The sequence below is a fragment of the Phoenix dactylifera genome, chromosome 4 (assembly GCF_051530095.1).
Source record: "Phoenix dactylifera cultivar Ajwa chromosome 4, Ajwa_hap1_PhDact_Kaust_v1.1, whole genome shotgun sequence".
Lineage (NCBI taxonomy): Eukaryota > Viridiplantae > Streptophyta > Magnoliopsida > Arecales > Arecaceae > Phoenix > Phoenix dactylifera.
In genome coordinates, this window is record NC_143193.1 from 16036753 (window position 1) to 16049641 (window position 12889).

Genomic DNA, 12889 nt, shown 5'->3' on the forward strand with positions numbered 1-12889 from the left:
ATATATAGGACTCATGAGAGCCCTAGGGTAAGATTATTGGCCGTATATTTGAGAGAGACTCTTGTTTGTGAGGCTAGGGTTCTAGAGAAGAAGAGGATTGGGATCCTACTTCTTGTGCAAAGGGAATTCTGTGTGAATCTCTTGTAGATCGATCGCTTGTGATCGTTCGGGTGTGTGTTATCTCTGTAATCAGTTCATCCTTATTGAGATTTGGAGCGGTGGAGGATGTAGGCTATTTGTAGCCGAACCTCGTTACATTTTTTGTGTTTGCTTTGCTATTTTCTTCCTTCTTCTTCCTTTGATCTTTGATAATCCGTTGCGGTGCTCAAGTGTTTTATCCTACTGATACCACGGGGTAATCTTTTGCCCTTCGTAGGCGGAGCGAAGAGGTGATCCTTGAGTCCGGAGTCGAGGGAGCGAGAGAGTGCTTATCCGTTTGTATCTCTCTTGCTTGTCCGACGTCGGTGGCGGCGCTGGTGTGAGTGGGTTCCGGTGCGGGGCGCCGACAACAGTTTATAATACACCAAAAGGATATAAATCTCTATCTACATTATACTATACTATGGAGCGACACAGCTAGCAGGCAACCACTAATCCTGCTCCTCTCTATACAATACCTACCCTGCAATCAAAAACACCAAACTGGGGAGTGAGTATATCAATACTCAGTAAGTGGAGTAGAGAGTACTATGCACATGAGACAGAATATAATCATGGCTCGAGATGAAATCTCAAGATCAATAACAAGATGAACATGAACCCAACATAGAGAATATGAAGTAAATCATCAATATCACCACAATCACAATTAACTCATCTAGAGCACATATGGAATAATCAAGTAATCATATATGCTACTCATGAATATGCTCGACAGATCATAATGCTGGAACATACAAATCGGGTGTCAATATGCTGAAACATTGATATATAACTATCGGGAGGTGGGTCTTGCGCCCCAGGCGAACCACAACAACTTCCTACTGCCATATGCATGCATAGATTATGACACCACACCAATATATAAATCCGGATGTCAATATGCAAAGTCATCACTGGACAGCTGTCGGGAGGTGGGTCTTACACCCCAGGCGAACCACCACAACTCCCTACTGTCACATGCATATGCAGGATAAGACACCACACTGATCATGTAAATGCTGGCCAGTATCCATAACAGAAATCCATAGAAACATCTCACATCTATATACTAAACGACACCTCGCGGGAATTTTACATCCGCGGAAAGCCATACTGCACCTCGCAGGGTTTTACTATGCCCAGCGGCAAGCAGAATATAAGTCATAGGACCGGCTGTGCCCCCTAGGAAGGGACTGGGTTCCGCCCATCCAGAAGGCTACTATGTGCACACAGGCCGATGTTCAACCCCATCGACTATAGGTGTCCTGTAGATACTGCCAAGCCATGCATGAATGCCATAATGCACCCTCCCAATACTCTACTAAAAAGGAGCATAATCAAGACTACCACTCACTCGGCCACGACCCAATCATAACTAACATCAGGGTTGGGAGTGAGGAATCATGGGAGTGCAATGCAACTCAATATACCACTGAAAATGGCTCTACAAATTTTTGAAATAGAGGAAATGAAATCAATTTACAAAAGAAGTCATTTCACAATTCGGATCCAATTTAACTACTCATAAAGGAGTATAATCAAGACTACCACTCACAAATCTTTGAAATAGAGGAAATGAAATCAATTTACAAAAGAAGTCATTTTACAATTCGGAATCAATTTAATTACTCATCTACCCCTCGTAATTTCTCTCAATGTTCCCTCAAATGCATGTACAAAATAATCAAGCATGGAGAACAAAACATAGAGGAATCTACCACAACAATTAATCAATAAGCTCAGGTGGAATCAAGTCACACTTGACAACATTCATGAAAATGAATAAGAAATGTGCTCATGATGCAAAGTACATAACTCCCACTCACCTGCCGATCCGGCACGGCCTCGATACGCCTCCAAATCTTTATGGTAGGCAGTAGGAAACTTTTTCCTCTTGTTCCCTAGCTTCTTGCCCAACTGATACATGCATTTATAATACATTTAGTTTTGTATCAAGGGCCATAATCTACGTGCCAATCATAAATATATGAAGCTTTAATTGATTCAACTCCTTCCTTTTTTTAAATCCTTCCCTTTTTCCCTTTTTCCCTATCAATTAATCTTCTCCTTATATGTATTATGATGCAAAAGCATCACACACACACCTTAGGCCACTGTCATAGGGTCAAGGTGCGAGAAAGAGTCAAAATCCTCCTTCACTAAAAATTTCACTGATGCGTGAGTCGACCCCAACCTCATGAGTCGACCCCGACCACAGAGCCGTAAAACTTCATTTTCTGAACTCTCAGAGAGAGTCGACCCCTAATCTGCCCCGAGTCGATTCCAGTTGACCTCGAGTCAACTCCGGCACGTTTTGAAGCGACTCCCACCATTTTCTCACTTTTTTTCATCTCGGATGAATAGTAACCTAGACTGACAGTGAGTCACTTCATCCCGGTTTGATCTACTTTTCGAACTCCAAATTTTATGAAACTTTTACCTAACATTCTACACTCATAGAGAATTCCAAAGAGGTATCATGCATTACTATCGGAGGCCATTTGACCCCCGAAACAATTCGCTAGTTGGGACTTCGACATAGTTTTTCCGTAGTGCTGGAAAAATTTGTCGAAATCCGGTTCTTCCTCTTTTAACCACCTCTACAACCCTTATCCGACCTCTCTAGACTACATCCACCCTTTGTATAGCCTAATATCATCAAAAGACTAGATAGGGATGGATATTTACTTTTTTCTTTTTGAAAATCGAGGTCCTTGCGTAGAGGAGAAGGAGATCTACACTTTTTCCTTCAACTGCCACCGCAACCGGAATTCCCTTCCCTTCCTTTTTTCTTCTTTCTCTTCCTCTTCTTTTCTTCCTTTCTTTTCCTCTTCTTCTTTTTCTTCTCTTTGTCCGTCTGAGACTCCCCCCTCTCTGTTTCAATCCAACACCTCAGCCAGCTCAAACCCATGAATTAAGTCACATCAAACACTATTCATCCTTTATTTAATATTATTTAATTCTCATTTTGCCCCTAACACTTCAACATATCTACTGTTATGCCATTAACTTTTGATTCCTTTCCAATTTTATCCTTACCACATCAACGCATCTACAACTATGCCATTATCTTTTGATTCCTTCCAATTTTACCCCTTATATCAATTTTAAAGGACTATTCTATCCCTTTTTATATAAAAAAGAAAATTTTTGGGGTTATTACAAATTCCTAGTCATTGGAAGAAGATGAAGAAAAGTGGAGGAAGGACAAGGCGTTACGTTGGCTTCAACGGCATCTGGTAGCCCTGATCTCCGGGGAGCACAATAACAGACAACCGTGAACTCAATGCGAAAAGGATGATGAAGGAGAGGGAAAGAAAGAATAGAGCTTGAGGTAGAGGGCTAAGGTGGGTGGGGAGGTGGTTATATAGAGGAAGCAAGCCTCCCTTGCTCTCAGAGGTCGAGTACTATGAGGAGTCAGATGGAGAAGAAGACTCCCATCCAGAGTCTTCCTCTTAGTTTTACTCTTTCCTTTTTCTTTGTGATGTGAGCTTGAGTTGGGCTAAGCTCGGGTTACACTACAAAAGAAGGAATAAATTTCGGCGGTTTTTTTTGTCTCTACCGATGCTTATAAGCGTCGGCGAATTCCCAGCCCGCACTTCACAAAGCGTGGGTCAGACGTCGGGCAGGTGGGCGTGGGTCGGGTTTAACCCGACGCGTCAAAAAAGCGTCGTCGGTCTATGCCGACGCTTTTAAGCGTCGTTCCTTTTATAAGACTCCGACGCTTAAAAGCGTCGGCGTACCTCAACCGACGCTTCCCACCGTAGTTTCCGTTGGGCTATGCCGACGCTTAAAAGCGTCGGCCTAATCTGCTTTACCGACGCAATAAAGCGTCGTTAATGGCGTTTTGCCAGTTCGTATTTCCGATGCTAAATAGCGTCGGCAATGGCATTTTTTTTTTAAAAAAATTTTGTAAATGCAATTTTTAATTCTCTGTATACATTAATTTCTAACAAAACACATACACTAAATCACATAGATAACAAATACACAACACAGACAAGAACTTTTCATTCAAAATCTCAATATTATCATATTTGATTACATTGTACTTCAAAAACATTCTAAAAACATCCATCTCAAATTCCTAAGTACACAATCTACGATGTATCAAGAGTCGACGGCATCATCTCTACGAGTAGATGAAGTATCAGCAACCTACAAGAAAAAAAATACTTTAGAAACTAAAAATACGAAAGTCATCACGCTAATACAAGAATACATTATAATTATATAAAATATTCAAATATATTTAGTTATGTACCGGAGGAGCAAATCTCTGCAAAAAAGATGAAATTTGGTCAAGCTGATCCTGCAAAGATTGTATCTTCAACTCTTGGCTCTGCTTCAACTCCGCCATATCAGTCATATGACTCTGCCTCATCTCCTCTATCCTTGTCTCATATGACTGCTTTATCTGTGCCATCTCTGTCTTCAAACTACAAATCTCTGCAGTGCTAGTACCTTGTCTGGCATCTTGGGTATATCGGCTCACTGCAAATAGCTGAGTGGGGGTAACTCCGATACCGTAACCCCTCACGCGACCATAACGTTCTGGGCCCATCAATTCGGCATAGACCTGAACCTCGACGCGACTGGCCGCGTCGGATGATGATGACTCCCCGACGCGCTCTGCAATAAGATTTGTAGCTCTTTCCTATATCTCTCTCAAAAAAACAAACAATCACATTAATAATTTAAAAGAAGTAAAATTAATTAAAAAATTATGATCAAATAAAAATGAATACATACAACTATATCTCTCGACTCGTCCCAGACAAAGCTGCCATCTCGGTGAGTGTGGGTCATCTTATAAAACTCTACCTTACTAGGCTCCCTTCCATGCTCTACTATTTACACATACGGAAAGTATATGGGCAAACTATATATCATGATATGTGCTATATGTTAGTAGAGTTTCAAATAGTTTCAAAAGAACTTACGAATTCATTTCTACGTCTTGCATAACTCTTCGAGCCTGAAGTATGAGGAACTGCTTGAGATGCTCGTGCAGCTCTACCAATATTAGAATATGTCTGCCAAAATAAAAGCACACAGTATAATATGATTCAATGTATATATTTGCAATCTATATTAATAATAAAGATAATAGAAGATATTGAAATAATTTACGTGACCTGTCCTCTTTCAGAAAACCAGTAATGAACAAGCTCCCTCCACTGCTGAGGGTATACATCAGGAGGAGTCACACGAGCAACCTCCTCCTCTGTCATACCCTCGCGCTTGAAGTCCGTCTTCAATTTGCTTTATATTCTTTCCATTTGCGATTGAGGGACTTTAGCACCCAATCATGGCTCTCTGGAGGGAGTACAAACTTACCCTACAACAAGATTCAAATATTTCAAATAATAATATTAAACATCTAAAATAAAATTATGATACTAAGCAAATTAATATACAGAAGGTGTCGAATTAAAAAGAATAAATTCAATTCATTACCTATATAAGTTTAAGAAGCTCAACCTTATACGAAGGAAGCATGTCATTCCACTTCGTATAGTTGAGTGGACACAGCTGACTCTTGCGTGCAACCGATCCTAAAAAGCTTGATAGTAGACTTCCAGCTCTATTGATGGGCTGCCCCAATTCGTTGCATCGGATGATGATCTTCTCACCCGGAGGAAGCTTCCACACATCCTTTGCTTGAGTGGGTCCCCATCTCGTCCTCACTGTCCCTTGTCCATCTATTCAAATTAAATAAAATGTCTTACAAAGTTGAAGACAAATATGAACATAACTTTAAATCGAATTACCCTGGATCCGGAGCTCATCCTCCGGACAATCAGCAGGAGGCTCGCGCTGAGATTCTGACTCGTGCTGCTGGTGCTCACATGACTGCTGGGACTGATCAGAAGTAGATCCTACCTGAGAATGCTGGAACTCCACATCTCTAAATCGTCTCCCTCGGGGCATATTGTTACCTGGTATGCATAAAAAAGAATCAATATTTGGTTAAATGATAAATTTATACTAAATAAAGGGCTAATAAACCCATCCAAACCCATCCACCAATATATTAACTCTTCATTAACTCTTCTTCGCTGTATGGCAGACAAGGTCCCTTTTTTAATCTTTGGGAATACAAGGTTTGGGGCCGCTAGATTAATACAATTCACAGGTTTTTCCACCATATTAGAAAGAAAATAAACAAAGGGATCAAGCTAAACATCAGCTGCTTGGTGACGATGCAAACATGAAGAGTCCTCCCAATGTCAAAAACTGCAATCACAAAGAAACAGGGATGAAAACCGAGATAATCCATGACTATGACATCAGAAAATCGGTAAATCTTAACACAATGAAGGTATCAAGGTCTGAACCTTTTAGTGGGGTTACTCCTGCTCGCGATCATTCAGGAAAATGTTGCAATGAGGAACCCCTTGTAGATGCTCATGAACTTAGCCACAAATGCTGTGGAAGACATTGTTGGAGAGATGGAAACAATAAAGAGTTACAGAAGGGTCTAAAAGTATATAATAAACTCACATACACATGGTGTAGCATAAAAACCAGGGGCATATTGTTACCAAACCCATCCACCAATATATGGCATCATACTTGGTATGTCAGTCCACTTACTCCTTGGTCATGACAGCATAGAAACTCGTGATGGGACAACTCCTAAACCACCTTCCATATGCAAATCACCAAACTCAATTTCCTTGTATTGCAGTCCACTTACTCCTAAAATCATCTAAGGTCCTCAAGTTTAATTACTTTTAAGTTCTCTAGAGAATCTGATGCATTATCAGAATCGCTTCTCATTGCAGACAAAGTTGCATCTCTGTTCTTTCACTTCGATCTCAGTCTTTTAATACCTCAAGCTCAGATCTTATATACACTGCCATCAAATCCCAAACCATCACCCTCGAACTTGACCACCACATATATATCAAAATCTAACACCTAAGTTTATGATATAATATTATAAAAATTATAATAATTAATATTATAGTAATTAATATCTTTGATCAATGCATCTGTGATTAGGCAAAGCACCATATTGCTTTTGTCAGTGAATTGGCACTACTTGTTTCCTTCAGCTGGGGCTACAAGGAGTGAGATTTTTCTTGCTTATGAAAGGCTTTGGCTGGAAAAATGGAACGTAGATCAAACCTTTTCAGGACAAAGTGCAAAGACCAGTTTCAGCCATCCCATAGCATGCTAAGATAAAGCCCTACAGCTTTAAGTTGTGTTTAAATAGAGAGACCAGTTTGTGGGTCAAAAGTTTGTGCTTTTGTTTGGGGTCAAAGCTATAGTACCCTACCACCCCTTCTCAAAGCCAACAGTTTAGGGCAGTTCCAGGTTTCCACCCTTCAAGAAAACAAAAGAAAAAATAAAAAAAAAAAATCAGAAAGTGGCTGGAATTCTTGACAATAAGTGTTATTCTCCATCATTATCCCAAGTTTCAAAAATCTGCCACCACTGCTAGAATTGGAAGGCATGTGGAGGCACATGCAATGATGCATTCCAAGATCCACAACCATTACACCAACCCCTTCTTAATCATTAAAAATCCAGCACCATCAATTATCCCCTAGTCCTCTCAATCCCTCCTATAGAAATCCATGCAATGGAGCTTTTTCAGCTATACACACAGTCATAGGGCCCTTCAAACCAGTTCTCACACACAAAAAAAAGAGACAATTTCAGAAACTAGTTGGAGATCAATACTTCCACCTCCTAACTTTTAAAGACAGAGCTACACCATTGGTATATTATTAACTTCAAACATTTTCTAAAGCCCACCAGTGCTCCGAAGACAGACAGCACGCAAGGAAAAAGGAACTATGCATAAAAAGAAAAGAAGCAAAGGAACTAGCTAACCATACTATAGACATGACCTAATCTTAAGATCTAGACAAATTCTTTAAAACCAAAAATTAGACAGAGTCTGCCATCAGATTTGTGGCATGTCAAATGGACTCATGAACAAGAAGAAGAATCATCTTGCACATGACATAAAAAAGCAACCCTTAAAAGGAAAAGAAGAAACAACCAAAAATTTAAATAAGAAGAAACCGGATCTTTCTTGTTCATACCAATACGAAATTAGGCTATCATAAAGTTGTGAGACGTATAAAAATGAATTAGAAATGAAATAATACACGAAAGCTTTGCGGAGGCCTGTTACTGGCTGCAGACACCAAATGTACAAAAATGAATGGGTTATTGCAGGTTGGTAATTTCTAATTTGTTGAAAGAAAATGTTGTCGAGTGTCATTAATTTTTGAAGAAAAAGGATCACTTACCTCAGACGACGGCGAGGTTGACGGTGGCGGAGTAGCTAGGTCTCGGGATGGAGGTCAAATGTTGGCACGCAGCTAGGGCATCGATCGAGAGGATGAGGAGAGGGGGCCGGGCGAGCGTTAAAAACAAGAAGAAAACAAAGAGGAGGAGGAGGAGGAGGAGGAGGAAGAGAAGGAGAAGGGGAGGCTTACCTCAGACGGCGGCGAGGTCGACGGCGGCGGAGAAGCGGAATCTTCGATCGCCGATCGGGGCTAGGGATGGGGCTCAACCGAGAGAGTATGAGGAGAGGGGGCCGAGCGAGCGTTAAAAACAAAGAGGAGGAGGAGGAGGAGGTCGACGGCGCGTAGCTAGGGCATCGACTGATATAAAATGAGGAGAGGGGGCCTGGTGACGGGTTGGGGTTTTATGTTTTATAACGACGCTTAACAGCGTCGTTGTGTCTCAAAGTTGTCACGACGCTCTAAAGCGTCGTTATTGTTGCAGAGTTACCGACGCTAGATCAAAGCGTCGGCAAAGGTTGGCGCTGAGCCAACCTTTCCCGACGCTTTTCCCTAGCGTCGGGAAAACATAGTCGGCAAAACTCACATTTCCTGTAGTGTTAGGCCGGTCAAGCAGATCGGGCCTTGAGTGGGCCATCACACTATATATAAAACTAGCTATTGTTTGTCTAAGGAGGCATCATATATTAGCCATAACTATCCAATCTTGCCCTAACTATTTGAGATAAAATTTATTGAGTCTTATTACCTAACCATTTGTATTAATTGCATTCTCATATGTTATTCACGCCATTCCATATTTTACTCTTTCATAACCTCTATCCAAGCTAACTTTGGTCTTCCTATCCATTTTTGACATCTTTCAACACAACATAATGTACTCCTTATTAGAGCCCCTTCGTATCTTTGTAATATATGGCCTAGCATCTATCTTAATTAGTTCACCTTTTCTTTGTTCTTAATTTCTGCAGCATCCTTGACTCCTCTTGAGAGGTTCAATCACCAAAAAATTTCATATACCTTTTTCTTTATAAATGCAAATCATACTAGATGATTGGGTATCCAAGTTTGCTTGCCTAAGATGAGTAACTCTATTGCTTTCCTTTAATAGAGAAAGTAGGCCTGTTGGATTATAAAAATGTCATGATAGATCCAAAATTTATATGGAAGGAGATAAAAGGAGGGAGGACAAGAAGATACAGAACTTCGAAAGAATAAAAGAAATAGAGTGGTAAAATGAAAGGATAAGAATGAAGAGAAAAAGGAGGTTCACTAACTATTTTACCAAACTTTATATTTCCTTATATAAATAGTAAAGAAGAAACCAAAACCCAAGACTAAATAGGCTTCAATGTGGTGCCATTGTCAACCATATTTATTTGTTACAATTTCTATGTTCAGATTCGAATACAAAGTTTTTATTTTGTTTAATATGATATCAAATTGACTTACCTAATCTCATATTTGAAACTTTGTTTGTTAACAGCATGAATATTCTTGGATGGACTATTATGGTTGCTATGGGAGCTAATGCAGCAACAAGGTTTGAATTTGACCATGATTTTTAAATCAAATTATGTTAGAATATTTATGTTTAATTCAATTATACTAATAAACATTTTTTCTTTTTCAGTGTTAGGGTGTCTAATGAACTTGGGGCAGGTCATCCAAGAACAGCAAAGTTTTCTGTTGTTGTAGTTGTTATAACTTCATTCTTCATAGGTGTTTTCCTTTCTCTTATCTTGATAATCACAAGGAAGCAATATCCGTCGGCATTTACAAATAATAATGACGTGAAAAGACTTGTTTATGCTCTCACTCCGTTGCTGGCAACATCTATTGTAATCAATAATGTTCAACCTGTTCTTTCAGGTATTTAACTAACTTTATCAATTGCAGAATTTCTTAACTTCCTTTTATTTGCACTTTATGTGACAATTTTTTATGCTTATGCCATCAAGCATTAACTAATATTAAGCCATCAAGTATTGGATTTTATAAAAAAAATCCAAGTTTTAGAAAAATTGTAAGGTAAGTGCAATGCCCATCGGTGAGGAAGGTGAGGAAAACAAAATTACATCCAAAATTCTTGCTCTGCTCATGGAACAGTGATTTATGATTTCCATGAAAACTTATCAGTATATTCTTTTCTATCATGATTTCTTTCTTTTGATTGATCAAATTTTAACATCACTATCATAATCATTGCAAGATAAATTTTGTTAATAGAAATACTAGAGAAATGTGGATTACCAAAATTGCCCTATATTGACTTATGCCATAAATTGAAAGAAAATAAAATATAATAATCAAAATATAGAGTTTATTTTTTCATATGTATCCAACTATAAGTAACAAAAAAAAATTTCTGACACAAACAAAATATCATATGTATCAAAATATCTTTACTTGACACTCATTAAAGTACACTAAGATTAGGAAGAATTTTTGGATTGAAGACAAAACTAGTCTCCTTTTTTTTTGTGGTAAAAACGGCTACTCATTTCATATAACTCTAATGTGAGTACATCCTGCCAAATCACAGAAAAATAAGAAATACAAAGGATAGAAAACATCCGAAGTAGATGTCCAAAGAAAATCTCCGGAGTGCCGAGCGACATAAGAGGCGACCCAGTCTGCTGCCCTGTTCACCTCCCTACACATGTGTGCTGTCTGAAAGCCGCCCAACATCTGAGCCATCCTGCGAGTCTCCTGGATAAGGGGATTGAGGATGATAGTATTATTTCGATGATTGACACAACCATTGAGGAAATATCAAATTAGAAATACAATTTAATGTGATACATTTAGAGAATGAGATAGAGATGTCTTCCAATGATTAATAACGAGATAAAATTTATAATAGAAAAGGGATAGAGAATTCTTAATTCTAATTCAGCAAGATTTCAAGTGAAATATACTCTTAAAGGAAAAACAGTGATTTTCATTATTAAAAGTATGTAGCACTACCATGGCATACACTCAAAATTACTTGAAATATATTTCATTGATTATATGGATTCCTCTAACCCTAAGATACAGCAAAGTGTGGAATGAGTGGACCCCAACATAAGTGGAGTCGACCCTGGTACATCATGAAACCATCTGGCACACCCCTGCAAAAATGGCACTGATGAACAGTAAGTGGAGTCGACCCCATGTATGCTGGAGTCAACCCCAGGAGTGGAGCCAACCCCAGAGAACCTTGAGTCAACCGCAGCCTCAAACCTCAAGAAAACAACTCTCTGGAATTTACTGAGAGAGCCGACCCCAGAAATACTTGAGTCGACCCCAATAGAGCCGACCCCAAGTGAACATGAGCCGACCCCAAGGATACATTGCTCAAAAACCATGTCTCTGGAATTCCTGAGAGGGTCGACCCTAATGGAACTTGAGTCGACCCCACTGTAGCTTGAGTTGATCCTAAGAAAGGTTGAGTCGACCCCAGTGAAAGAAGCTGAAAATGCAAGTTTCTGTGGTTCCTGAGAGGGTTGACCCCAGAGGAAGTTGAGTCAACCCCAAGCCCAATATACAGTAAGTTGAGTCGACCCCAGTAAAGTTTGGATCGACCCCAGCACGGGCAAGGGCATAACGGCTAGTTCTGCAGAAGTACCTTTTGACCTCCCAATAGCTAGTAACGGCTAGTTTTTGAAATCTAACCAATGGGGGGTAACCAATAGATGAGGAAAAGTATTTAAAGTGACACTATTCATCAGAGGAACATACACTTTTGCAAAAAGATCAAAGCTCATTCAAGAAAGAAAAAGCCCTAGCATTCTTCATTCAAGTGCTTCATTCAAAGAGCCAAAAGAAAGTGGTTGAGCAGATTCTGAGAGACACTAAGAGCTCCACCAACCCTTGAAGAGTGAAGCAATCTTGACAAAGAAGAAAAAAGTCTTATCAAAGCGATAACTATATTCTAAACTCTTCTTTGTAGTTCATAATTATTATATTTGCTCATCTAGGAGTTTCAACTTTCTTCTTCTTAATCACCTTGTAAGATTTGTTGGTGAGCCCGTAAAACCAATGGTGTAGATTTGTTGGTGAACCCGTAAAACCAACGGTGAAGGTTTGTTGGTGAGCCCGTAAAACCAACATAGGTTTTTGGTGATCCCGGAAAACCAAAGTATAAAGGTTTTTAGATTGTGAGCCCGGAAAACAATCCAACTGTATTCCGTGGGATTATAGTGAATTTCCAAGGGGACGCTTGGGGAGTGGACGTAGGTGGTTAGGAGAACACCGAACCACTATACTTCTGGTGTGTTTGCTTTGTGTGTCTTTCTATTTCCACTACATGCACTTAATTAGTATTAACTAAGCGATTCAATCTCCTAATAATTTAATTGAAAAATCAAAAATTTAGAAGAACCAATTCATCCTCCCTTCTTGGCTTGTCACTTTGGGCAACAAGTGGTATCAGAGCCCAGGTGCTCTCATAGTATTCGTTGATCTTACGATCAAAAGTCAAAGATCATGAC

The 12889-nt window shown here is 39.5% G+C and overlaps 1 protein-coding gene and 1 long non-coding RNA gene across 11 annotated transcripts in view; one reads left to right on the top strand and one right to left on the bottom strand.

Moving 5' to 3' along the window:
- LOC103724117 (protein DETOXIFICATION 29-like) overlaps positions 1–12889 on the top strand; it is an 86581-nt gene that overhangs the window by 56092 nt on the left and 17600 nt on the right. For all 10 annotated transcript variants that reach the window (XR_016400214.1, XR_015977096.2, XR_016400215.1 and 7 more), the window contains exons 4-5: positions 9898–9954; positions 10045–10283. Coding sequence is in view for 5 of the 10 variants with exons in the window: in XM_088719771.2 (XP_088575897.2) it covers positions 9898–9954; positions 10045–10283 (296 nt within the window). In the remaining 5 variants the exon portion in view is untranslated. The remainder of the gene's footprint in view (positions 1–9897; positions 9955–10044; positions 10284–12889) is intronic.
- On the bottom strand, positions 5036–5862 carry LOC149753680 (uncharacterized). The gene is made up of 3 exons (XR_016400216.1): positions 5602–5862; positions 5280–5482; positions 5036–5177 (listed from the first exon to the last, which is right to left on the bottom strand). It is a non-coding gene; the product is annotated as an uncharacterized LOC149753680 (long non-coding RNA).